At 59.1% G+C, this 27518-nt stretch overlaps 1 protein-coding gene across 2 annotated transcripts in view; it reads right to left on the bottom strand.

Moving 5' to 3' along the window:
- The window catches only part of Trpm2 (transient receptor potential cation channel subfamily M member 2), a 52878-nt gene extending 27361 nt beyond the window's left edge, over positions 1 to 25517 (bottom strand). For both annotated transcript variants that reach the window (XM_026410078.2, XM_077795067.1), the window contains exons 1-14: positions 25353 to 25517; positions 24522 to 24610; positions 21208 to 21376; positions 19541 to 19721; positions 17650 to 17816; positions 14018 to 14198; positions 12914 to 12975; positions 11593 to 11793; positions 8974 to 9076; positions 4809 to 4930; positions 4277 to 4621; positions 2393 to 2530; positions 840 to 969; positions 467 to 612 (exon numbers count right to left, since the gene is read on the bottom strand). In XM_026410078.2, coding sequence (XP_026265863.2) covers positions 467 to 612; positions 840 to 969; positions 2393 to 2530; positions 4277 to 4621; positions 4809 to 4930; positions 8974 to 9076; positions 11593 to 11793; positions 12914 to 12975; positions 14018 to 14198; positions 17650 to 17816; positions 19541 to 19721; positions 21208 to 21376; positions 24522 to 24610; positions 25353 to 25517 — 2199 coding nt within the window. The remainder of the gene's footprint in view (positions 1 to 466; positions 613 to 839; positions 970 to 2392; positions 2531 to 4276; positions 4622 to 4808; positions 4931 to 8973; positions 9077 to 11592; positions 11794 to 12913; positions 12976 to 14017; positions 14199 to 17649; positions 17817 to 19540; positions 19722 to 21207; positions 21377 to 24521; positions 24611 to 25352) is intronic.
- Positions 25518 to 27518: the final 2001 nt, after the last annotated feature.

Raw genomic sequence — 27518 nt, 5'->3', positions numbered from 1 at the left:
CTCCTGCTGCTCCTAGGCAGGAGCCCCACTTTGGAGTGAACCCCGGCTCCACGGCTGACCACCAGCCACTGGCTCTTTTTTTCCTCTCATTCTTTATGGGTCCTGGGGATGGGACCCAGAGGCGCTTTACCCTGGAGTGACGTCTCCAGCCCTTTTGCTTGGGACAGGGTTTTGCTAAATTGCTGGGAGTCTCACTGAGTCCTTGGGGCCGGCCTTGAGTCTACCCTCCTGCCTCAGCCCCCAGCTGCTGGGGCCGCGGGGTGGCTAGGGCGCCTGGCCACACCGCTGCTTGTTCTGGGCACTGGTCTCCTCATCTATGGGCTGGGAGGCGGCATCCTAGGAGGGGGGCGTGTGGCCATGTCAGGGGTCCCTGTCACCAGGTATGAACGCCTATGCCGTCTGCATGAACTGGAGGCTGTGGCCGTCCCAGAGCACCCAGGCACTGCCGGCGGCCCTCAGCGGTCACCTGGATGCCGCCGTGAGACACGAACTTCATGTCCTTGGCCTCCAGGGCCAGCTGCAGGCAGGTGGTCTTCCCCCAGGCCTCCGACACGCGGATGAGCAGCTTCTGGGCTCTCTCTTCATCCTTCCGGTAGCACTCGGTGAAGACCCCTGGGCAGAGGAAGATCCGAGTCAGAACAGCAGGTGACAGTCACCCAGCCTTGGGGACAGTCAGAAAGCGAGCCCTCCAGAGGGCACCCTGGACTGAGATTTTGCACATGGGGCAAAACAGGCAGGTGGAGCTGATGCCCCCAAACACCCAGGCCAAGAGGCAAGGACCCCAGGGCGACAGCAGGTGTGTGAGCCAGGGTCTGGGCCCAGTGTCCCTCAGCGCTCACCGATGGCTCTGTGTTCAAACTCGTCTGCCAGGGCCAGCATCTCCTCCGAGCTGTCTGTGTCCTCCTCCTCCTTGGACAGCTCCTTGAGGATCTTGCTGCACGCCAGGGCTGCGGCAATGCAGTCCTGGCTCTGGGGACACCAGGGGAGCAGTGAGGCCTGGAGCCAGCCAGGGCCACCCCCACCCAGGACCAGGCACAGCCAGGCACAGTGTGGGCTGTTACAATGGCCTGCAGCCACTGCTGATGGCCACATGCTGCACCGACCTTGGAGACATCTGCTGGCCCTGCACTATCTTAGTGGACAGATGACATGGCACGTACCATGGCCTATGAGGACCTGGAGGGGCCACAAAGGACAGTCTTCCCACAGGCCTTGGCCCTGGACATGACAAGTTTGGCCCTGGACATGACAAGTTTGCTTGGCAGGCCTTTTTTTAATCATTTATTTATTCTAGTTTGTTATATATGAGGGCAGAATGCAGTTCACTTCACATGGCACACCCAGAGCACGATTTTCCAAGTCTCTGGTTGTACACAGAGTATTTTCACACCATTCGTGTCTTCATACGTGGACTTGGGGTAAGGATGTCTGACTCCCTCCACCGTCTTTCCTACCCCCACGCCCCCTCCCATCCCGTCCGTTCCCTTTGCCCAATCCAGAGTCCCTCCGTTCCTCCCATGCCCCCCCATCGCCATTACGAGTCAGCATCCTCATATCAAAGAAAACACTCGGCCTTGGGTTTTGGGGGTTTGGCTTCTTCACTTAGCCTGATACTCTCCAACTCACCCATTTACCTGCAAGTGCCATGATTTTATTCTCTTTTATTGCTGAGTAATGTTCCACTGTGTATATATACCACAGTCTCCCTATCCATTCATCTACCAAAGGGCATCTGGGTTGGCTCCACAGTTTAGCTACTGTGATTTGTGCTGCTATAAACATTGATGTGGCTGTGTCCCTTAGTATTGGCAGGATTTAAAAAATAAAATAAAAAGATTTCCTTCCTAGAGCAAAGTTCTTATTTCTGCAACACAAGGCACTAAGTCCTGCTGTGACCAGACCCCACTGCCCTCGCCATTACGAGTCAGCATCCTCATATCAAAGAAAACACTCGGCCTTGGGTTTTGGGGGTTTGGCTTCTTCACTTAGCCTGATACTCTCCAACTCACCTATTTACCTGCAAGTGCCATGATTTTATTCTCTTTTATTGCTGAGTAATGTTCCACTGTGTATATATACCACAGTCTCCCTATCCATTCATCTACCAAAGGGCATCTGGGTTGGCTCCACAGTTTAGCTACTGTGATTTGTGCTGCTATAAACATTGATGTGGCTGTGTCCCTTAGTATTGGCAGGATTTAAAAAATAAAATAAAAAGATTTCCTTCCTAGAGCAAAGTTCTTATTTCTGCAACACAAGGCACTAAGTCCTGCTGTGACCAGACCCCACTGCCCTCCCTCCAAGTTGTGGGGACCCCACTTGCTGTGGGCACTGGGCTTCCTTCCATTGGTCAATAGCCTATAGTTGTGTTCCAAGAAGCAAGTCTTACTACCTGTGCCCAGATGATGCCCGCTAGCTCCCGGCGGTTCTGGACGATGGCCCAAATGAGAAGGTCCCGAACTGGGTCCATGGTGAAGGTGACATGGCCCGATGAGCGCTTGTAGAGGGACCGGAGGCTCACTCCCTGCACCTGGGGGCAGCAGACAGCCCAGGTCCCACCGAGGCCCACTGGCATCAGAACCCAGGGCTGTCGGAACACCCGTCCTGCCCCCGCCCGGCCTCAGGGTCACTGTCCCAGAGACTGAGACCATAGCCTGTATTTTCAGCAGCCCAGGTCATTCTTACACACACCGCAGTTCGAGGACCACTGTTCCAGAGACATGGAGAAACTTCTGGAATGGGGGTACCCATCTGTCTCCTTTACGGACACTCTGAGACCCGTGTAACATGCCATGCGCTCAAAGCCCATCTGATGGCACCCTAGCTCTTTCAGTGAGTGGATCCTGCAGTCACCGAGCAGGACTGTGGCCGTGAGCTCTGCGAGGGGACCTCAGGACAGGCAGGGACAGCGAGGGTCCCACCTGAGCAGCACAGACACTGAGCCCACTCAGCAGCACCAGAACCCACCCCCAGCCCCACGGTCATGTTCTCAGATGGCCAGGAAACAGTTCCCAGAGGCGGAGAGCAATCCCCACATCAAGAAGGGCAGAGCTGGGTCTGTGCGACCAAGCAGCCGCCCCGTCTCCCCAAGTCAGGCGTGGCTCGCCAGGGCCCGGGGTGGGTGGCCAAGCCTGGAGGAGGCAGAAAATCGCCTAGTGGACAGAAGACAAAGCCAGGTGCCATCTTAGAAGAGACAGAGCATCCAGACCAAGACACAGTCAGAGGAAACCGAGAGAGTCATGAGACCTGCTCACAAAGGACTCTGGGCCACACGCACTCGTGGCAGGCTTCCACGCCGGGAGGAAGACCTCGCTCCGGCCACGTAGGCGCCTCTAGAGCCGAGAAAGAAAACCCGTGGCTTCCACAGAGCCACCATGAGCCAATGTCAGGACACAGCAAACACAGCCCCAAGACAAAGCTGCAGCCCAAGGCTCGTGCCCTCTGCGGCAGGAGCCCGAGGACACGGGCACAGAGCACCACGTAGCACAGCTCGGCTTCACCTGGGCCAAGGCTCAAAACAGGAATCGAAGCACATGCTACTCTCAGGAAAATGACTACATGATCCACCCGACTCAGGAGTCAAAGATCATTCCTTCCAAAGGCACCTGGCAAAGCTCAGGGCTGAGTCAGGAGTGGACGCTGCCCAGGCACACACATGTGCAGAGAACACGATCCCAGCGCTGGACGAGACCACCCTCCGCAGTCCACGTGCATGGCCACGTGTCACAGACACAGGTGGGATGTTCCTGACCCAGCTGCAGGAAATCCAAGAGCACCTGGGGAGCAGGCCGGGCTCCGGCAGGGTTGGCCCCTTTCCCTGACCAACCTTCTCTACCGCTTGGAACTTCGAGGAAGGTGGCGTTAAGAGCATTGCTGGGCCCCCTAAGATTCTCTGTGGAGGCCCTAACCTGGGGTGCGACCCGACCCTGGGATTTGGACACAAGGCCTTTAAGAAGGTAATGACATAAAGCGAGATTACCGAGGGGCCCTACTCAACAGAACTGGCTCCCTTATAAGAGGAAGAGACCAGAGATGGGTGTCACCCTCCCAACCCTCCCTGTCTCCACCTGAAGCCACCTGCAGCAGGAAGGGACACCCAACCCCGTGGGCACTGTGACCTGGCACTCCTGGCCTCAGGACTGTAAGAACATTAATTTCTGAGGTTCGCGCACACCCCCCCACCCCCCCCACCCCCCGCTGGCCGCCCGTGTAGCCACTGCAAACACCCAGAGCTCTGAGGACCAGCAGAGCCTGACGCAGCGTCAGCAGTACGCACGTTGAGCTTGATGTGAGGCACGGGCAGCGAGAGCCGCGGCCGGTCGCTATGCCGGGGCCTGGGGTACAGCGGCTGAGTGGAGTCCCCCAGGAGCTCCCGCAGCACCTGGGCCACGTGGTGCATGTGCAGCCGGGCGGCAGGCGCGCAGGCCAGGCGCTCCTCGGCCAGGGCCTTGTGCAGCTTGCAGTGGAACAGGCAGGAGGGCTCCAGGTTCTCGTACAGGTAGAGCAGCGTGTCCCAGGTGACGAACTCCTTCAGCCGCACCCCGTTCTCCAGGAACAGCTTGACGAACTCGGGCTTGTTGGAGATGAGAGCGGCCGTCATCGTAGGGTGCAGATCTGAGGGCTGAGAGGGAGCCCGGGGGTGGCCGTCACACGGGTCGCTGCCTGGCGGAGCTGACCTCAGTGACCTGACGGGCTGCCCTGGCCTCCAGTCTGGAGAGGACGGAGCCGGCCTCGGCCACCCGCCCCGGGGATTGGTCTGGCTTCCGAGGAGCACTCCTGGGCCCAGCCGGTCCCTCCACGGGACTCACCTTCCATTGCCACTGGTCAGTGAAGATCTCACTGCGGGCGATGTCCACGCGGTTCCAGGCCACGGCCAGCTTCAGTTGATGGTCCCAGTTCTCATGGCCAAAATGGTCTTGGCTCTGAGAGGCTGCGGGTGAGGGGCAGGGGTCAGTCCTCCACCTGGGGCTCCAGGGGGAGCTGGGGACGGGGTGGTGGACCGCCTCTCAGTGACTCAGAGGTAAACTCAGCCGCCTGGACCCCCACACACACACACGCCCCGGGAAGCTCTCTTCACTCCAGGCTGGAGCCAGAGAACCTTGAGCTCTGGGCCTCGCGCACCCACCTCAGTCCAGCCACGCCCCTCACCACAGGTGACAGGGACGGGAGGGAAGAGCTCACGGTGCACAGAGCGCCAGGGCCTCGGGAGGGTGGCCCTTCACCTGAACGCCCAGACTCAGCGCTGCCAGCCCGGAGCAGCGCCCACCCAGCACTGTGCTCTGTCCTGCTGCACTCTCGAAGCGTGGGTCGCTATCCACAGGAGAAAGGGGAGTTTGAGCCTCGCCCCGCCCCACACACACCCCTGTGTCTGTCAGTAAAAACACTGTGACGACGGGTCCCTCTCCTGGCCCCTCTGCCCAGGGAAGCGAAAACCAACAGCCCCAAACTGGAGACCACCTGAATATCCACCCACCAATGAGTGGGAAGAGCAATGGTGGTGTAGTCACAACCCCCGGAAAAGCCCTGTTCCTGCGCGGCAGGGAAAGGAGCCAGTCGCGCACACGGCGGCCCGCAGGAACGGCGCTCGGAGCCGAGCGCGAGACAGGACAGAAGCGTCACCCAGCTGCCCGAGCTCTCCTTGTGGCTGAACACACAAGACAGTGCCTGGCATCCTAGTGCTGCGAGTGTGCGGCTCAGTGGTGCCCAACTCACCCACGATGCCGGGCACCCGCACACACCCACCTCAGACCCTCTGACCCTGGAAGCTGGAGCTCCATCCCCCCACTGCCCCCCTCCGGGTGGCACCCATTCCGCTGACTCTGGATTTGAGACTCCAGCTCCCTCGTGGGCCTGGACGCACTGGCATTTGTACTTTTATGACTGCCATCCCTCGGTAGCCTGCCCTGAGGTCCCTGCGCGTGGTAGAAGGTGCCAGAAACGCCTTCCTTTTTGAGGCTGAATACTGTTCCATTGGGTGGACGGGCCACATACTGCTTATCTTTCCACTTGTGAGTGGACACTGGGCTGTCTCTGCCCCTAGCTACTGTGGATAGAGCCGCTGTGATGGTGGGCAAATGGGCTCCCTCCTGAAGGCCTCCTGTGGTCCTTTGGGTGTGCCCCCAGTCGCTGGAGGGCTTGGAATTGCACCTGGTACCTTTTGAGGACCTGCTGTATTGCTCTCCACGGCGGCTCCATCCTCTGCACCCGCCTGCAGGGCACAGGGCTCCATCTCCACAGCCTCACCAACGCTGGTTTCTGCTTTGTTGTTGTTTTTTTTTAACTTTATTTTATTTAGTTAGTTAGTTTTATGTGGTGCAGGGCCTCGAACCCAGGGCCTCGCACGTGCAAGGCCAGCGCTCTACCACTGAGCCTCAACCCCAGCCCCTTCTGCTTTGTTTTTAACAGCAACCATCCTAAAGCATGCAAGATGGTCTCTTGCAGAAATTTGGAATGTGCACGTCCCTAGTGGCCCGAGATGCCAAGCGCCATGTCACATATTTATTGACCACACACATGCCTTCTGTGGAGACAGTCGCTCTAGTCTAGTGTCTTTATGTTTTTTATTTTTTATTTTTTGGTACTAGGGATTAAACCCAAGTGTGCTCTACCCCTGAGCCACACCCCCAGCCCTCTGTATTTTTTACTTTGAGCTGGGTCAGCAACGTCCCACCTGCGTCTGTGACATGCAGCCATGCACGTGGACGTGGTCTCGTCCAGTGCTGGGAACATGCCCTCTGCACGTGTGTGTGCCTGGGCAGTGTCCACTCCTGACTCAGCCCTGAGCTTTGCCTTTGGAAGGAATGACCTTTGACTCCTGAGTCGGGTGGATCGTGTAGTCATTTTCCTGAGAGTAAGAGTTATTGAGACTGGCTTGAAACTTGTGGTCCTCCTGCCTCAGCCTCCTAAGCTGCTGGGATGACAGGTGTGTGCCACCGTGCCCTGTTCTGGTGTCTCTTTTTTTAATTGGATTTTTTAATTGTTGAGTTGTACGAGTTCTCTTTGTAACCTGCCATTAGTCCCTCATTGACGTAGGATGTGAGAATTTTTCCTGATGTGTGGATCACCTTCTCACTGTGGAGAGTGACCTTTGACGCACCAGGTTTCTCGTTTCCATGAGTTAGGTTCGTCTGTTCTTCTTTTGTTTCCTAAGCCGTTGGGATCATGTCCGAGAAATCGCTGCCAAATCTGATGTCATGGCACTTTTGCTCTGACCTCCTCCAGGAGCCTCACAGTTGGGGTCTTACATGACCAGGTCTGTCCATGACAAGAGTGGATCCTAGCACCCTGGCTGAAGACTTGTTGTGTACTTTTCTCTCTTGCAGCATCTTTGTCTGGAGTTGGATCGAGGTAATGCTGACCTCACAGAATGAGTTTGGATGTCTTCCCTCCTCTTTAATTTTTTGGAAAAGTTTAGGAGGGATTGGTGTCAGTTTTTCGTTAAATGTTTGGCTATCTCACCAGGGAGACCACCAAATCCAGGGATTTTCTTCCTGGGGAGACCTCTGTCACTGGCCCAGTCTCCTTTCTGGTGATAGGTGCACTTGGGCCTTCTGTTTACTCGTGGTCTAGTGTTGGTAGGTTCCGTGTTTTCGGGAATGGGTCCACTTCATCTGGGTCATCCGATCAGTTGGCGTATACCAACGAGACCCTTCGTCTTGGTGATGATGTCCTCACTTTCATTTCGACTTCAGCGATTTGAGTCCTTTCTTTTCCTTAGTCCACCTAACTACAGGACCACTGGTTTTGTTGTTCTTTTTGATCTCCTTGGTGTTCTCCGTTGTTTCTGTTCTCTGTGACGTTGATCTCTGTTCTCGTTTTCACGATTGCCTGCCTTCTGCAAACCTTGGGTGGGTTTTAGTTTGTCCTATTTTTCCTAGTTGCTTAAGTTTTAAAGTTAGGTTGTTGGCTTGAGAGGTCTCTTATTTAAAGATGACTATTCGGTCCTGAGGATTGAGCCCAGGATTCTGCATACGCTAGGCAGGCGCTCTACCACTGGGCACATCCCCTGAATTTTTTAATGTAACATTCATAGACGAAGATCTCCCCTTTAGCACTCTTTTTCCATGAATTTCAGTGTGTTGTGTTTTCGTTTTTAGTGGTTTCTAAGTATTTTGTAATGTCCCTTTGATTTCTCTTTCAATTCACTGGTTGTTTGAAAGTGTATGGATTAATTTCCACAGATTTGTGAATTTCCCAGTGTTACTTCTGCCACTGATTTCTAACTTTGTCACTGAAGTTATGAGCCATTATTACAATGATGCTAGCTTTTGTAATCGTCCATGTATTGACCTTTATTGGAATCTTTATTTCTTCAGATGGCTGTGAGGCCCTGTCCGGTGTCCTTTCATGCCATTCTGCGGGTCTCCCCGAGCATTTCTCACACCACAGATCTAGTGGTAACAAACACCCTCAGCTTGTATGTATCTGGGAACACCTTAGTTTCTGCTTCACTGTGAAGGTCGGTTTTCTGGGTATAGGATTCTTGGCTGACACGTTATCTTTAGTACTTTGACTATATCCCTCCACTTCCTTCTGGTTCTGTAGCTCCTGATAAGAAATTTGTTTTTTGGTTTTGTTTTTGTTTTGTGCTGGGTTAGAACCCAGGCCTTGTGCATGCACAGCAAGCCCTCCACCAACTGAGCCACACCCCAGCCCCTGATGAGAGATCCGGACACTCCTCCTGAGGAGCCCTGTATGTGACAAGTTGCTGTTCTCTTGATGACTTCAAGATTCTGTCTTGTCTTCTGGAAGTTTGACTGCAAAGTGTCTCAGTGTAAGTCTCTTTGAGTCACCTCACCAGGAGTTTGCCGAGTCTCCCGATGGCAGGAGTGTGAGGTGGTATGGCTCACAGCCAGCGGTTCCCTGGCCCATGCCTCTGAGGAAGAGCATCATGGCACCTTGGGACCGGGGTCCCTCATCCCAAGCACCTGCCATCTGGACTCTCCCCCATTTCCCACTTTCCCTGGCCCTCACCTTTCAGCAAAGCCTGCAGGATGGCCACATCCACATCCTGCTGACCATCCTTGCCTTCCCGGAAGATGGTCAGCAGCTGCCGCTTCCGGACAATGTCTTGGATCTGCAAAAAAAAAAAAAAAAAAGGAAAGAAAAAGAAAAAAATTGTCCAAGTGAGATACAAAGTAATGAGTGAATGTCCTATCTCCTTTAAGGACACTTGGAATTGTGTCCCCAACAGGGAGCCTGAATCCTGAGCACAAGCCCTGCCTGTCCTGTGGAGCTGGGCCACCATTCGCCTCCTCTCACCTTAGATGGTGATGGTGAAGATGCCTAAGGACCAGATACATTGCAGTGTGGTGGCCATTAGGTGGAAAACATGGCTCAAGCGTGAAGCATCTTCATCTCAGCGACACAGAGTCTTCCAGGAGACAGCATGCTGTGCAAGGCTTCTCCTCCTGGTCCTGTCTGAGCCCCAGCCATTCCCCGCCCTGTCTCTTCAACCATCCATCCTGCCTACTGCCCATCCACCTGTCTGTTTATCTGTCCGTCCATCCACACATCCAGGTATCAATCCATCTATCCATGTCTCTGTCTCGCTATGTAGCTCTCCAGACATGTGTCTATCCACCAACTTGTGTGCCTATCTATGTGTGGCCAACCATCTATGTCATGTCTGTCTGTCCATGTGTCCATCCATCCATCCATCCACACACCCAGCCACCCAACCAGCATCTTTACCTTTCCTCTGTCCAACATCTCCTAGACGCCACACCGACTACCAGCTGCTCCTCAAAGCCCCTCCACCCTGCAGCCAGGTGGACACTCCACATCTGACCGCAGGTCCCCAGGCCCTGAGGTCCCTCCCTCCTCTCCCCAGGACTGCCACACCAGCCGTGCCTGCCGGCCCTCCCCGCTCAGCCTGGCCACACTGCCTGGCCACACCTGTGCACAGACTCTGCCCACTCCAGGTCCCCTCACACGCCCAATCTCCGTCTCTAAGGCCCCCGTGTGTCCCCATCCTTCACTGTCCAGCCTTCATGCAGATTCAAACCCTCCTCCCCTCCATCAGCCCCAGCAATGTTCCCTGAACAAAACCAGCCTTGCTGCCCTGTCCTGTGGGCCGGCCCGGCACTCGGCACACACAGGGTGAGCCCACCGTCCCTCTGTCACACAGGAGACAGGCAGGGCAGAAGGCAAGCCCTCCTGGCCCCCAGCTGTGACGGTGCTCCCCCGGCAGAGAGAGCCCCAGACGCAGACCGTCGGTGCCACGTCCCCTCGTCCTGTCAGCCACCCGCAGCGCAGACCCCCCTGCCGAGGCCCTGAACTGAGTCTGTCGACGGGGACCCCATGGCCAGGCCTGAGGCAGGTTTGTGCCAAACACCACTCTCGGGCTTGAGTCAGCGACGGAAAGTGGATCTAAAGAACAGGCACTTCTGGCCGCAGCAAATCTGATTCAGTTCCGAGAGCTGCCTGAATAATTTATGGTCCAGCTGGGAAGAGGCTCCAGGTCCTGCCCGACAGTCCCCAGTGGCCGTGGGGAGAGAAGCGGAGGAGCCCGGGGTCGGGGAGCCTGCGGCTGAGCCACTCCCTGACCTCGTGACTTCCTCCTGTGGGACAGACAGTCTCACAGAACGCGGCCCGGAACCAGGTCACTGTGAGCTAAAGCTAAGGTCACCCGGTCAGAGCACTGCTTCCCACCACCAGCCCAGAGCCCCAGTCCTGAACGCGTCCTCTCTGACCCCCGCTCAACAGGTCAGGGCCCGGCCTGATCACCTCAGTGTGTCCCGTGGTCTGTGGCCTGTGGGCCCTGGCTGCCCACAGAACCCAAAGGAAGCAGGGTGCAGCGAGGTGCCCCACGGAAGGCCCTGGAGAGCCACCTGTCCCTGAGTGGCCCAGCACCCTCCCAGCCCGGCTCACTAGGGTACATGAGGGTGGGCATGGCTTGGCCCTCGGTATTGGGGGGAACTGAGACGCAGCCTCCACCCCCTACCAAGAATCCCACCAGGAAGCAGAGGACAGGCGACCGTCGATCACCTGAGGCCCCGGCCCTGGGGTTCTCATGTGGGACCCAGCGGGTCAGGGGCTCCCTGGGTAGGCAGGGGTGACCAGCCAGGATCTGTCTCACATACCCCCTGTGGAGGACAGCGTGGCCAGGGACCAAGGCAAACCTAGAGCTCCTCAGGGTCCACCCAAGGCCCAGCTTCTGGCCTGGGGATGTGGAGGCTTCTGAGACTCACTCCATTCACTCACCCACGTGGCCGAGAGACCGGACCCCTCAGCCACCCACTCCCGTCACCTGGGAGGCTCCTCTGCTGCCCGAATCTCAGGGGAGGCCCACCCTGTGCCTGGCAGCCCTCTGTCTCCATCTCCAGTCCTCCGGCACCCAGCACAGCGCGGCAGGCTCGTGGGCCGCCAGGGCGCTCTGGAGCCCTGCGGAGACCTGCCCGCCCACACTCTCTCTGCCAAGGGCAGACTCGGCCCTGTCCTCCTTCGGCCCGGCGTCCCACGGTCTGATCTCCCTCTCTATCCTCCACCCACCAAACTCACTGCACTCTGTTCTGGGTCCCTTGCCGCCTGGTCCCTCCAGGCCAACAGCCTCTCGGGGTCGGCCTGGGGACTGCCTGCCTGCCGCCCCACCTTCTTGGTCCACTCGACGACTCTGCTCTCCGTGAAGGTCTCAAACATCTCCTGGAAGAACAGGCTGAGCTTCTGCTGGATCAGGCAGATGGTGATCTCCGAGACCGGCAGGCTGGCCACCTGGGCGATGACGTCGGCCACGCGGCCCGAGCCCTCCACGATCACGCAGGGCGTGCCGTTGGTGATGGCGTTGTAGATGGTCTGCAAAGCCCAGGCCCACACGAGGTGGGCAAGGTCCTTGTCAGCCCCAGGGCCTTCCGATGGGCCCTGGCTGAGGCTGGGCTCGCCTGCTGCTGGAAGGACTACGGGGCTGCAATTTACTGGAAGCATTTAGTACCCAGAGTGTCCCCAGGCTCGAGGGACAGGCTCCTCCTGAGCAGTGTGGGGGCACCCCTCCCCAGGGAGGCCTCTGGCCCACATCTTAATTAGAGGGCTCCACAACTTTCCCACAGACACTCAGACATGAAGCCACAGAGGAAGCTGCATGCGCCCTGGTTACAAAAGCCCAGGGGAGGCCAGGACCACATGGAGACCCTGAGGCCCGGGGTTAGCTCAGCTGCAGGCAGGGCCTGACGCAGGCTGCTCCCAGAAGGATGCCTTCTGCACTCGGGCCTGCCCTGGGTGAAGAAGCACAGGGTGGCCCTGACGGCAGAGAGCCAGAAAGGGGACTCGGCCTGGGTAGGGCTGGGGACCGCCGGCTCTGAGGAACCTGTCCAGCCAAGAGCCCAGGGTTCTGTTCTCACCTGGGTCCTCAGTGGAAACTGGCATCTTCCATGATGCCATGAACAGATCCCCCCTGGTCTTGCCCCAAATCCAGACCTTTCCACCACAGATGGAGTGGGCTAGCATCCATGGAGGAGGCCAAGCACACACCATGGAGTGGCTCTGGAAGGAAGGTCCAGGAGCAGCTGTTAAGGCCACCTAACAAAAGTGCTTTACCCTGCTGCTGCCCAGGATCTGGGGTGGGAGCGAGGACCTTGGAAACACTCCGGGAGTCTGGGTGCAGCTTGCAGACCCCTGGCCGCCTAGAGGAGCCTGGGGAGCAGAGAGCCAGCAGGCCCCCTCCTTGCTCCAGGCCCCTTTGGAGCATCTGTTGCTGCCCAGGCCACCAAGTCACACTCCCACCCAGGATCCTCCCTGGGTGCCCCCTGTTCCACCTGGAAATGGCCCTGCCCCTGGTGAACTCCCCCTTTCTGTCTCCCAGGGACAGCTCATGGCCCTGTCCCACCAGTGATCCCACCAGGAGGCAGCGCAGACTCCTCAGCCAGTCCTCCCAGGCAGCAGGACTTGGCCCGCAGCCCGCCCTGCGGCCAGTACTCACATGCAGCGTGCCGGGGCCGCCCTCTAGCACCACGCAGACGATGGGGATCTTGATGGCCACACCTAGGCAGAGCATGGAGCCCACATGAGGGAACCTGTGGGCACGACCCTCTGTTGAGGTCACTCTTCCCCACCAGCTCATGTCACCCAGCCAACCCATGGGGAGCTCACCATGTCGGCTTTCTCGGGTGGGCGGGCAGGGCCAGGCTGGGGGCCACCAGAGCTGGTGCCTTGGGCTGCCCTGTCCTCTCTACCCAGCAGGCCACTGCGACTGCCTGCTTTCCTCTGCAGCCCGGCCAGGTGCCTGGAAGTCCAGGCCCACCCAGCAGAGGGCACACCCGGCAGGCCCTCGTCCTCCTGCACGGGCAGGGCCAGGGCAGGGAGCTCTGTCCACAGCCCTCTGTCCAGTCCCTGTGCTCTCCAGCACCCACAGCCAGGGGACTGGGGCAACGACAGGGATCCCTTTCCCTGGCAGCAAGTCCTATCCATCCACCTGCCACCACACGCCCACCCGGGCTTCTCTTAGTAAAGTGGGGTTCTCAATGGGTGTCCCAGACCAGCAGCATCAGAATCACCTAGGAAATCACGTTCTCTTCCCACCAGACCTGGGAGGTCAGAGGCCCTGCGCGGGGCCAGCACACTGGGTGCACCAGGAAGCTCGAGAGCCACTGCTCCAAGCACCCCACACACCTGGGTCCCCGCCCAAGACCTCCCCATTACCTTCTGCACCTCCTCGACTCTCACACGAAACCCCACACGGGCGTCCCAAGGTCCTGGAGCCCACCCATCCCACCCCCGAGAGCTCCGAGTCAAGCTCTGAATCTGGACCGTTGCCCCTTCTGAACTCTGAACCTGAGACTGCCGTGGTGTCAGAGGGTCGGAGGGTGGACGTTCTGCCCGAGAGCACACAGACAAGCTGCGGCCAGCGCGGATCCCCGCGGGAGGGGGAGGGGGCAGGAGAAGAGCAGGCAGCCTGCTGGAGCAGGGAAGGGGCTGGGGAAGGAATGCAAGCCACGTGATCACACCTCCAAGCACCTGCAGGCCAACGGCCAGTGAGGCCAGCTGCGTCCCTGGCATTGCCCAGCCGGCTCTCTCTGCCACTCACCTCCTCTCTCCTTGGTCTGCTCCGATATGAACTTCTCCAGCTTGGTCCTCAGGGGGATCTCCACCCCGTACTGGCCGTGGGTCCCGTCATCCACAAGGATGAAGTGGGAGTGGTTGCTGTCCAGGCAGGTCAGGTTCCCTTGACCTTCCTCGTCCAGGACATACTCGGCCGGGAAGCCGCCCTGCGGGTGGCCAGGGAAGCATCAGGTGGACTGGCGGAAGTCCCACGCCGTGATAGCTGGGGTGGGGGCAGCAGGCTGGATGGCGCACCCCCAGGGAAATCAAGCCCCCATCCCGGGAGCCTGTGGACACTGCCTAATTTGGAGAAAGGGCCTGGCAGATGCGGCTCAGGACGTAACCCAGGAAGACGGACCTGCTGCCATCTCTAGCACTCCTCAAAGGCAGGGCAGAGGGAGACCCACAGGGACCAGGAGGGAGCCATGTGGCCACAGAGGCCAAGGGCAGAGGTGCAGCCACAAGCCAGAGAAGGCCTGGCGCTGCCAGAGATAAGAAACCAGTTCTCCCTGAGCCTGGGGGTCCCTGCCACACACTGCTTCTGGCCAAACGGCACTGACTTCAGAGTTCTTCTGCCCTTTCTGCTGCTCTAGGTTTGTGGTGACTTGTTCTAGCATCACATGAAACTAATGCAGACTTTGGGACCAGGAGGTGAGGCGCTGCTACAAAAAATAGCCCAAAGGTGCAGGTGGCTCTGGAGTGGGGTGGGGGGCGGAGGAAGGAAGGGTCCAGGCACAGGAGGAAAGGCCTCACTTCCTTGCACAGTCTATCGGTAAGGACGTGGGTGCTGAGGACGCACGCGGTCAGCGCTCAGGAGGGAGCAGGAGCGTGGCCTGAGTCTTCCTTGTCTCAGGGAACACATATGTCGCGCACTCTGAACTTTCATAGAAGGATGAACATTAAAGCGTGGAGCCTCCAAAGGAAACGAGAGCTTTTTATCAGAACTGGGGGGAAGAGAGTCGGCAGCACCTGCGCTGGGGGTCTGTGGGAGGCAGAATTGTGCACGATGCCCTCGGGTGTCTCAGGAATTCCCCAAGCCAAGTGTCAAAGGTGTGGCCTGGTTTCTTTTTGCTGCTTCTCATAAAATGCACAGAAAAGGGGATAAATTGAAGGGAAAACTGACAGGCAGAAAACCAGGACTTGATGATTCAGGAGATGCTGGGTCTATCTCCATTTCATACAGAGCTCAAGGATTAAGAGAGTCCCTGTTAGGAGAGGGTGGGGGAGCCACCGGCCTTCTACATGGGTGCAGGGGCCAGGCGTGTGACTATGGGCACGCGACCATGCAGCACAAGCCAGGAGTAGAGAAGCCATCACCAGGAACCATCTGAGGCCGAATCCTGCAACATGCGCAGGAGACCCCCAGGTTTCTGCAAATGTGCATCAGTAAAAACCTGTCCTGGGGCTGGGGATGTGGCTCAAGCGGTAGCGCGCTGGCCTGGCATGCGTGCAGCCCGGGTTCGATCCTCAGCACCACATACAAACAAAGATTTTGTGTCCGCCGAAAACTAAAAAATAAATATTAAAACTCTCTCTCTCTCTCTCTCTCTCTCTCTCTCTCTCTCTCTCTCTCTCTCTCTTTAAAATAAATAAATAAATAAATAAACCTGTCCTGAAAGGAAGAGGGCAGGACAACATGAAGAAGGCAGTCAGATTCCCAAAACCCTCCAGAAAGCAGGCTGATGACCCTGAAGGAGAAATGAAGACCTTGAGGGCAGGAAGCTGTCCAGGGGCTGGGCTTGTGGCTCAGGGTGCAGCCCTGGCCTTGCATGTGTGGGCACTGGGTTCCAACCTCAGCACCGCATACAAATACACAGTAGGTATATTGTGTCCATCTACGACTAAAAGATATTTAAGAAGAAGAGAAGGAGAAGAGGAAGAGGAAGAGGAAAGAGGGAGGAGGAGGAGGAGAGAAAATGGTGCCCAGGTGAAGCCCGAGCCGAGGCCCTGGGCAGAGCCTCTAGGCATGGAGGATTCCCCGGGTTTCATAACCTAGCACGCTTTCCATGCTGGATTTTGGAATTGATTGGGATCTATGGTCCCTTTGTTCCCTCCATGGCCCCCTTAGAATAAGCCCATGATGGCCACAATGCCTGTCCCCCGCTGTGTCTGGAAGCCTGTGGCTGTTTAGCCACACAGGCGCTCACAGGAAGAGGAACTCTGCCCAGGACCAATCCCACAGTGTCACCACACCTGAGAGGGACATGGAGATTTGGGACTGACACAGTCAGGGACCCTGAGGACCGAGCGAGGCACATGTCTGGGGGAACAAGACAGCCAGGCCGGCCCCTGGACGCGTGGCGTTAGCAGCCACACTGGAATATTAGGGTCAGGGGTGCACTGTCCTCAAGGCTGAGGAGCAAGTCAGCAGCCAGGAGGGGGCTGGGACGTCCGCTCAGCCCTCTGAGCCTCGTGTGGGCAGAAATGCCAGCGGCAGCCAGACAGAGCAGGTCCACTCTGTCCTGGAATAGCAGAGGCTGCCCAGAGGAGGGCTCCAGGTGGTGGGGGAGGCCATCGCAGAGTCCCCCCACCCTGTCAGCAGGGAAAAGAACACCCCGGGTGGAGACGGAGGCGTATGAGACAGGAGAGCACGGAGGGTGGGAGCAGGGAAGCAGGTCACAGCGTCCTGGACGGGAGAGGACATCAGCAGCATCCCTGCCTCCACCGATGAGGCTGCAGGAGCTGTGCCCTTGTCCCCTGCTGGAGCCAGCTGGACACCCTAGGGAGACCCCCTCTGGCTCTAGCAGCAGTCCCTGAGGAAAGGCCTCGCCGGCACCCAACTTCTCTGGGTCCAGGTTCCTTCTACAACGGACCCCAGGAGCCCGAGGCCGTGACGGGATTCGTGAGCCGCGGACATTGAGACGGGGCTCTGAATTCTGAGTTGATGCTAAAAGGGGTTGATAATTTGGGGGCCCAACCACAGGGTTGGCCCTATTTGGCATGGGGGGTGGACATAAAGGCTGCATAAAGGCACCAAGCTCTCGTCCCTGGAAAAGGGATCTTCACAGTCGTGAGCCCAGATTGTCTCAGTGGAGCCCAAAGGCCAGCCAAGTGTCCTTGCAGAGAACACAGACGACACAAGCCCCCAGCCGAGGGGTCCCAGCAGCCACCAGAGCTGGGAGCGGCAGGAAGGACCTCCCCGGAGCCTGGGCACTGCCCCGTGCCCCTGGCTGTGGCCACAGGACCTGACTGCAGAGCGTGACTGTGGGCGCTAGGTTTCTGTTCTTCAGTCCCAGCCCCAGGGGAGGGATCTAGGGGTGGCCTCGGGGCACAGGCACACCTTCCCACCACCACAGAGAAGGGGCAGCCTGAGCTCGGCACCACGGAAAGGTGGCCGAAGTCCTCCAGCCAGGAGCCCAAGTCCAGTGACTTGGATCTGGGTTTTCCCCGGGAGAGGAGGTGCAGGCAGAGCAGGACATCACCTGGCCAGGTCCACACCCGGAGAGTCCGCACGGGGTCTGAGCGGCCTCCTGCCTCCCGTCCCATCCCGTCTCTGCCCTCCCGCCACACTGTCCCTGCTGCCCAGCTGGTGGCCTGCTCTCTGCAGGGTCTGGGGAGATCTCGCCCAGCCCCTCCCTCCCACCGAGCCGGCCACCTCAGGAGCAGGTAGGTGCTCACCATGGGATGGACCAGCCCCTCCCGGTTGTGGATGGTGCCCCACGTGGCCACTCCGATGGTGATCACTTCTCCCTCCTTGTAGCTGCTGCTTAGGCTGAAGTCCCGCACCGCCTCGCCCACCTGCTTCATCACGCCAGTGTGCGAGCCCCCCGTGATGATCCAGGCTCCTGCGGAAGGAGACAGCGTGGGCAGGCCCCGTAAGTCCTGATGCCTACCCCACCACCCACAAACTGACCCCCAGGGTGCTCTCCTCAGCACTCAGGGGCGCCCCAACACATCAGCAGACCAAGTCTCCAGGCAGGGACAGGGGTGAGGCTGCTCCTGATCCCCCACCCGGTTCCCTGGGAGGACCACACAAGCTGCCTACTGCCACCTGGCTCACGGTGGCACCTACAGGGGACATTCCTCCTGCCCACTGTCCATCTGACCAGGTGGCTGCCTGGTCACTGCATGCAGGCAGGTAGAAGGACACCAGGATGAGCATCCCGAGCACACACTGGCTGTGCCTCAAAAGCCGCACTTCCCAGGCGGGGTCTGCTGGCCCAGCCTGTGACGGAGTAGAGACAGCCGAGGGTGGACCCAGTGCTGACCCGAGCCTCAGAAGTCAGTGCTGAGAAGCCGGGTGTGGTGTTGCCGCACACCACCCACCCAGACACACCCACCCCCCCACACACACACACATACACACTCAGACATACACACACCCCCACACACAGACATACACACACACACCCAGACACACACACAATCCCACACATACACCCACACACCCAGACACACACCCACACACTCATCCCCCCACACACACCCACCCACACACACACACATACACACATACCCATATACACTCATCCCCACACACACACACCCATACACACACACACACACACACACCCCTAAAATGTGTCTGTGGGGGCTGGGGCTATGCCCAGTGGTGGAGCACCTGCCTCACATGCGTGAGGCCCTGGGTTCCATCCCCAGCACCACATAAAAATAAATAAATAAAAATAAAGATGTCGAGTCCATCTACAACTAAAAAAGATATTTTTAGAACGTGGCTGTGGCTCTGGGGCCAGAAGCCGGCGACAAGGAAGCCGTGGTGAGAGCTAAAGAGCAGGCATGGCGACGAGGCGGCCATGCAGGGCCTGGGGCGGGCTGAAAGACCCTGTCCAGCTGGAGGTGCCCACAGAGGCTGGAGAGGCTGGTGCCCTGAACACCCCACCCCCTGGCCAGTCCCCTGTGAACACTGCGGTGGCCAAGACGGGCCAAGCCTGGCCCTCCCTCCCGCCACTAAAGCAGAGCCAGGAAGAGCCGCGGCGCCCAGCTCTAGAGGCACAGCTGTGTCCGCTCACCCAGGGCACCAGGGAGCCTCGAGGACCCGTGGCCCACCCGCCCATGAGCTCTGGGTGTGGCAGGGCACCGTGTGTCTCGCACCCTCCAAGTGGTGCTGGGCCCTGCTCGGCTGGCTCTCAGGTGCACTCCTGGGAGGTGATGGGGCTCCAGGAGGAAAGGCAGGGGAAGCCCCTCGTCCCCGACACTGCAGGGAGCCTGGGTGACAGCCCAGCTAACACAGGGTCTCGCCAACACTCCCACGGCAGCCCACCTGCTCTGGCCTCGTCCGGCCCCTCCCGGTCACTAAGGATACTCATGACTCCAAGGCCTTGATCGCTGGCAGCTTAGGACCCGGAGCCAGCCCTGGCCCCAAGGCAAGCCCAGAGGCAGCTGGACATGAGGGAGGAGATATGGACAACTGAGGCGTGGGGGAGTTGACCTGGCCTGGGATGGGGACTCAGCCACCTGGAGCTCTTCTGGTCCTGGGGCCCCGGCCCTCCAGCACAGCCCTGTCGACCTGCCCACCCCCAGTGCCTGCAGACGGGGCCTCAGTGCCCACCTGTGGTCTGGGCCACCTTGACCAGGCCTCTCCGGAAGATGCTCTTCAGCCTCAGCTTCATGTTGAAGTTCTTGGCTCCGCCAGTCACCGAGATGAGAAGGTTGGGGACATCCAGACCCCAGTGCTGGGTCATGAGATGGTAGATCACGCTTGATGGTGTGTCCTGGGAGACCCGGACGTACTGCAGGGGAGCAGAGGACGGGAGGGGCCTGCTGCAGGGGTGGCAGCCTCCCACTGGACACGGCACGGGGCTGCCCTGGCCCGCCCGACCACGCCCCAGGGCCCCATGGCACAGCGAGAGGGGCAGGAGCACCCATGGGCACAGGCAGTGCCTGAGAGGGTCCACTGGGCAGGGGACACCGTGCACCTTGGTCCAGACCCAGCAAGAAAAGTGGTTGGTGGGGCTGGGGCTGGGGCTCAGTGGTTGGGGACTCAGACAGATGCCAAGGGTGTCCCCAAAGCAAACAGGTCACACATTGCAACTGAAGCTCCAGCGGACACCACAGTGGTCACTGCTTGCCACCCCTCAGGGCAGCTGGCCCACAGAGTAGAGCAGGCCCAGGGCAGGCCCATGACACTCACTCCTGGAACTTGAACCACACGGCCCCAGAGGGCTATGGAGCCACTTTCTGGACACTCAGTCCAAGTCCCCTGTACCTCCAGGCTTCTCACTCACTGCCACAAGCAGCATTTCCTATCACTGACTGTCCCTGGCTGGTGACGGTCCCTGTTAGAGGCTGCCAGGAGGAGCCTGGAGCCAGGAGGGTGTGGGGTTAGGACACTGGCTCAGGCTCAGCTGAGCTCAGATCCACCCCCTGTCGCTGCTGCCCTCCGTGGCTGTGAGTGACCGGTGGGCCTCTCCAGGCCTCTGGTCCTCATAGAAGGCAGACATCAGGACTGCCTTCCCCGTGACGTAAGGACAGACGAGCAGGGGACTGGGAATACCCACATGTGACACTGGGATGCAGGGTGGCTCAGGAGCTGGCGGCTGCCCAGGAAGCCCAGGCTGCAGGGTCCCCGGCCTGGAACCCCCCCCGCTCAATGTCTTCAGCCAAGCGGACATCACCATGAGGGACACTCGGGGTATTCAAGGGGAAAGACCCACCCAACCGTGAAGAAACCATGGGGTTCCAGAACCCCAGCAAAATAACAAATGGCACCAGCATCCATCTCAGCAGGGCAGGGGGGTGACTGCTACCTCAGAAGCTTCCGGAAGCCTTGCTGGAATGCAAATGGCTGAGCCTGGATTCAGTGGGCACCACACTGAGGTGGAGGTCTTGCAGAACCTGGCCTGGGCAGGGCTGCCCCCAGCAGTCCTTCCTGGCCTGTGCAGGCCCCAAGGCTCAGCTAGACTCCACTCTGCCCAGCCCAGGGCCTCTGCTTCCAACGCGGGGCCTTCCGAGTCCCAGCCTCCCCTGCCCCCCCTGCCCTCACCACCATTCACTAGCACACCCCAAGTTTGCCCGCATCCTGGGTTCCTCTCCTTGCTCCGCACAACTTCCAAACCCTAACAAAAACACCGTTCAGGGTCACCCAGCCGTGACTCCGCCACACCACTCCAGCTGCACCTCCTGGCCCCTCCTGTCCCTGGAGTGTGGTGGGCTCCCACCCTCACCCACGGGTCACCTGCTCCGCCCAGGGAGGTGCACCAGAGTGGCCAAACCGACCTTCCCCACTTTCTGGCCCAGGCCCGTGAAGACGATGTCACCAAAGGCGTCGGTTGGCATCTCCTGCACGTGCTTCTTTGGGTCCCACTCCTTGCCCTGGAAGATGTGGGGCTTGGTGGCCTCCTCCACGTGCTGCTCCCGCGTGTAGCCGCACTCACATACCACCTTTCTGCAAAGACAGCCACCAGCAGGAGTGAGGCGCCTGCTCCCGGGGGACAGGGGGCCCAGGGAGGGCCAGGACTTACGTGGCCAGCAGCACGGAGGCTCCCTGCCTCCAGCCAGACAGCATCAGCAGTCCTGCCAGCAGCCAGGAGCCTCGACCCCCTCCCCACCCCTCCGCAGGCCAGGATCCTCCCTCAGGAGAGCTTCAGGTTAAGACGGAATCTTTTTACTCCTTTCCTGCTATTCATTAGGGTTTCCGGAGCAAGAAGAGATCGACTCACTGCTCTTTATCTCATTAAATTGAGAATCAACATATATTTTAGATTTCTGCTTTTGCTGCTAACAAATGACCTAGTTAACTAAATACAGAGTTCAAAGAAAAAAACCTAACCCAGATGAAACCGGACCCACGTAGCGCAGGGCGAGCCGACTAAACCAACTAAACCGGGAGAAACAGAACCAGGTCCTGCCCCCTGTCCACTCTGGGGTCCTGGGCGCTTCTGACTCTCAATTTCCCCATCATTACAATTAAAATTAATACACTCCTGGCCCCCACCCTGCAAAATGTAGAGACCAAGGTAGACGGGGCAGGTTTAGGCTGGCGAGGATCTTGGCCCACACCCACATGACCTCATTCTACGGATGGTGTCCTGGTCAAGGCAGGAACAGGTCCCTGGGATGAGGACCCAGAGGCTCTTGGCCTCTGAGGAGGTTAGAGCTCATCCCTGGTGTTCCCCAGGGGGCTAGGGCAGGGAGCTGCACCAGGACTGTTGACCAAATTAAGTGGTCAGAGACCCTCCAGAGCCCCACCTCGGCCTCTGTGTTTGCTGGTGTCAGGAGGCATGACCAAGGTCAGAGGCAACTGTGACAAAACAGGAAGGAGAGATGCAGACGAGGGGCAGAGGTGCAGAAGGACAGGAGACACACGGTGCCCAGCTGAGGGCCGTCAGAAGGGGGCGGAAACATTCCAGGCACATCAATAGACGCGTCCCCCAGCTGTGTGCTGGGAAGGACGGGCACAGCTCCTCCGCTCCTGTCTGTCTGCAGGACAGAGGGAGCTCTGATCCACTCCTAGGGCAGGGCAGTGCAGAGCACCTGGCCCCCTGACGGAGAGGACAGAGAGACTCTGCAGGAGAGAGCTCAGGCAGCAGGCCTTCGGCCATCTCTAGGGGGCCTGCCCCCCAGCCCCCGTGTTCATGGGGCCCAGCCTGCTCCCACAGCCCACATGGTTCATGTGGAACACCTATTTCCTTCCGGGAGCCGGCAATTTGGGTGGTTGCTGGCAAGAGCTACATGACCAGCCCAGTGCCCACCTGGGCTGCGGCCAACTGTCCACAAGTTGCTCCCACTCACCTCTGGAGCAGAGAGCTTTTGCTGATACGAACCTCAGCCCTGACCACCACCACAGAGGCCCTCGAGTCTCAGTGGGTCACTGAACATGTGGTATGGCCTAGGGGACCCAGAAGCAAGTGTACACTGCCTTCCTTGGCCCCAGTCCACAGCCCCTTTCTCTCTGGGACCCGCCTGTCCCGAGGGATGAGGGCTTCTCTTGCTCCACCTCTGAGCAAAGCCAGCTTTTGGGAGCAGCCGTGCATCCTCACTGGGTTTGTCGGAACCCTGCCTGTGGGACCCCTTACCCTCTCCTACAGAGTGGCCCCCGTATCCATGGGGGGTGGGTTCCCGGACTCCCATAAAACCAGAGACACTCAAGTCCCTTTGACAAAATGGGCAGCATTTGCATAGCACCTCGCCATCCCCTGCGTGCTTTAAGTCAGCTGGGTTATTTATGACACTGATACAATGCAAACGCCATATAAATAGTCGTTACACTGTACGGTTAAGACATGTAGACAAGAACAAATCTGCAGTGTTCAGGACAGATGGAATGTCTTTTTTCAAATGTTTTCCGTCTGAGGTTGGTTGAATGGATGAGAGACCTGGGACCGTGGAAAGCCACCCTGCACCATCAGACCCAGCGGCAGTGAACTGGACACGCCTGTGAAGCGCCAGGAGTACTCGGGGAACTGGCCACAAAGCTATGAGGTGAGCTTGGTGGCAAATTTCTCGCCCTCAAGGACCTGTCCCTGTCACCACCTGGGGAGAATTGTGGCTCTTATCTGGAGAGGAGCCAGGCTGGAGCAAGGCTGGTGTACAGGCACTCACAGTGACCATACCTGGGCGAACCACAGAGCCTGGGGTGACATTATTGTGTCACGTTTGATTCTGCACCCTGCTCCTCCTCTTTCCCACCACAGGACATGGCTCCTTCTGAGTCAGCTTGTAAGTGGCAACCAGACACCTGGCATAGAAAGTGACACTGCTTTGGTCCCAGTCTCAACAGAGCTTGCAACTAGCAGGACTGACACCTGCTGAGCCCCAGCCACAGGGCAGTGGCCACGGAGATAAGAGCAGAGGACACACATGCGGAGGCTACTACTTCCCAGCTGGGTGGTCTAGGGGGCCACATGGCAGAACTGGCATATGCAACCAGCCTCCGAGGACTAGTGGGATTCCCCAGGGAGGAGGGAGAGGAGCACACAGCAGGGCAGGGCTGGAGGGAGGCACCCCAAGTGGGCAGTGCTGCCGGGTGCTCTGCAGTCCTGGGCACAGGAATGGACCTGCTGTTTGCCTCACAATGCCCTTTGCTCACCAACTCATGGGCAGCCCCTGCTGGGGAGTTGTCCACCCAGCAGTGCATTGGACATGGGGTGGCGGCCCCACCCAAGCAGTGGACTCCAGCAGGGAGAGGGGAAGGTAGCAGGGGCCCTTGTGGCAGCTGGGACTCTCTAGGCTTTGGCCCCTCGACCTCCAAGGGGGACTTGGACTGTGGACGTCCCCCAGGACCCTTTCCCATTCCTGGACGCCACAGCTCTCTCTTCCAAGGAAACAAGATGCTCTGGGACAAGAGCTGGAGCCCCAACCTGGGCCTCAGTCCAGGGCAGCCACATCACCACCCTGGACGAGTCACCCCAACCCTCTGCCCTGGGGTCTCCCCATCTGCCAAGCAGGATGAGGCTCAGCCTGTTCCCCCAAAAGGTTCCGGGGGTGAAATGGAGATGCTTCAGGGTCTCTCAGCCTGGCCTGAACTCAGGGTCCTTCCACGGGACCAGAGGAAGGAGAGGGAGGCCTCAGTCCCAAAACACAGCACTCACCCGGCATCGGACAGTTTGGAGCTTTCCACGAAATACAGGCATTCTTTCTTCTTGATGTTTTCAGGGATCCATGAACTGAGATTTTCTTGCTGGGGGTAAAGAGGACCCTTTGAGACCCAGAGTCCACCGACCACTCACCCCCATGGGTGCACATCCTCGACCATGGCTCTGCTGCCTGAGGGCTTGTGAGGACTCAGGGCCACACTGAAGGTTAGGAGTGCCCTGGCCCAGGGCTTCTGGGCATGGGTTCAGGAGAGAGGAATGAACATCCGAGTAGGCACAGCACTGCCCAGTGCACAGGCCAGCGTCACCTGGGAACCCCGCATGGGGGAGGCGTGAAGGTAAGAGCCTGGGCACCTGACTTGGGCCCCGATATGGAAAAACTGGCAGACCCCATGCTGCCTGACTGACATGGCAACTGCCCAACTCCAGCAGTGCTTCAACACAGTGCATACGTGGAGCTGCCTGGGACCCCAGGGCCCTGCCCCAGGCCACCTGGTAAGGGGTATGAAATCACTGGGGTGGGTAAGGAAAGGCAGGGGCTCCACGGTGCTAGTCGGGAGCTCAGCCTTCTCCCAGCGGCCTCGGAGCAGACAAGGGGAAATGGTTGTGTGACCACAGAGGGTGAGTAAGCCCAGCCACCTCTCCTTCTCCCTGACTCTCCTCTCCCAAAGCACGTTTCTGGGCTGACCCCACGGTCAGCAGACCCCGGTCCAGGAAAGAAGCAGGCCATTTCCGTGGTCACATGAGGCTCGGCTGACCCCGCTGGTGGTACATTGGCTGCTGCTGTGGTCACACAGGCTGGCTGCAGGTGGCCAGGCAGAAGCCTACCTTTTCACTGCTGCTGAGGTGACATTGCAGTCTTCTGCTCTTGCAAAGGCTGCTGTGGCTTCGCCGGAGATGGGGGAGCATACCCAGATCAGCGACCCTCCTGGGTGGCACCCCGAAGCTCTCCTCCTGCTCAGAGCCAGCTCTCCTTGGGGCCAAAGGCTCCATCCTGGTCCCCGACTCTGGCTTAACCCTGCTGCCTCCTCCCTAAGGAGGTTTGCAAGGCTGGGGTTTCTGCAAACACGCCACGGGAGGCTGTTGAAATAGATCAGAAAGAGGAAGAGGAGACGGATGTTCTGAAAGGACCCAGCCGCATGTTTCTTCACAGGGAAGCCTCATCCGCTTCTCCCTGACTGGGTCACACGTTTTCCCAGCCTGCCGATTCTGTGGCCCCACCATGTCACTGGGAGGCCTGGAAGGGCACACACAATGGGACTCCCAGGCCCACTCACAGGGGCCATTCATGATGATTGCAACCTCAGACCCCTGTCCAGCTGCATCCCCTGCTCCCTGTGTGAACTCAGGGGGCGCAGAAGGTGGCGGGGGGAAGTCGGAGCCTCTGCCCCGGGGTGCACCCTGCGTCTCGTGTTCCAGACATCCCTCTTTCATTTTCTAAAAGGAAAGCCCCTGCCGCCCCAGGTCAGATTCGGGAAGCACTGCAGAGGCCATGCTGGGGACAGGGGCACTGGCTAGGACCAGTCTCCTTCTCTTGAGGCCTTTCTCCCTGGCTGGGGTCTCCATGGCTAAAGCTCCAGAAGGCCACTGGGTGACCACCACAGATGTGCCCACACCTGGGCCAGGCTGTCCCCAGGCGTCCTCTCAAGGCCATCTGTGAAGACAACCCTACCCTCAGGAGGGAGGGCTGGCTACAAGTCTTGTCCCCCTGTCCCAGAACCCTTCTGGCCACATCACTTTCACCACACATGGTGACCTGGGCAGGCTGACCCCTACTTGTCCCTACTCCCTGAGTCCCTCACTCTCCGGGCCCACAGTTCAGGGTCAGGTCTGGGGGTTCAGCCACTGGTTGCTGACCGTGGCAGAGGCTCCTGGGCCACGGCTCTGCCTCCTCCTCCCCATGTACCCCTGGGCCCCTGCACTCCCAACCCTGGACCCGGGAAGGCAGCCAGCCACCAGGTGCCCTGTGCAGCTCTGAGATCAAGGGGCCACCTATTCCCCGGGCGGCCTTTTCAGAGCCCCCTGCTCCCCTGCAGAGCAGCCACCTGCCTCCCAACCCACTGCTGAGGGAGGCATGACAAAGAGGGAAAGCAGCCCATCCACGCTAGCCCCTAGGGCCCGGACTAGAGGCCGCTCCCTGAGATGAAGTGGGAAGAGCGCAGGACGGAGGACCCTGCCTGTGAGGACCCTGGAGGGCCTGCGTTCACTGTCCCACTTTGCAGACTGCTGGCCACCCCCGCACATCTGTGGGGTCCATTCCTCCAACCCCAGCTGCCATCAGCCCTGGGGCACGTCCAGCCTCCCTGCCCCGACAGCAGTCCAGGTCAGAAGCCACACTGTAACCACCAGCAGCGCACCTCTCCCGCTGCCCAACAGGAACCAGGGCAGCAGGGTGGGTTGGGAGAGCCCTGGACCCAGGGCTGGTAACAACCATGTGAAGGCCCTTCTCCCTTCTCTGGGTTCTTCTGTCCTCGGAGTCACAGGCTTTCTTCATGGACCACCTGAAAGCAGCCCCCGCCACCCTGGTTGCCAGCTAGCTTCTCCCTAGGCACCTGGACAGGTGTCTGTGTGGAGAGCACCGGGGGCAAACGTGTAGACAGGGGATTCAACAGCACGCCTGCTTGGTCTCAGGACCTTCCACACACAGCAGTAAATGCACCCGGCCAGGGCCTGACAGGAGCTGGAAGCTGCTCTACTAGAGTAGGGAGGCATGGGTCACGGCCCATGTGCTGGCGGAGCCCCCAGGAAAGAGCCCAGCTGCTGGGGGGCAGGGCACTGCCACATCCTCCCCTAGTAGCCACAGAGCAGCAGCTCCCCAGCCCAGCCTGGCCTGCGAGACCACCCCCACCATCAGGGACCACAGACCTCATACAAACCCAGGGCTTCCTACCCCACCCCCAAAACAGTCACCAGGAATACAAGGGGCATTGACTGGCCCCGTCACTGTAAACTCTGTGGCCTCTTGCCCTCTCTGGGAGGTCTCTGGGCATCCTC

This window comes from Urocitellus parryii, chromosome 2, assembly GCF_045843805.1.
Source record: "Urocitellus parryii isolate mUroPar1 chromosome 2, mUroPar1.hap1, whole genome shotgun sequence".
In the NCBI taxonomy this organism is placed as follows: domain Eukaryota; kingdom Metazoa; phylum Chordata; class Mammalia; order Rodentia; family Sciuridae; genus Urocitellus; species Urocitellus parryii.
The sequence above is the reverse complement of the archived record's forward strand: the minus strand, read 5'-3'. Positions and strand labels throughout refer to the sequence as shown.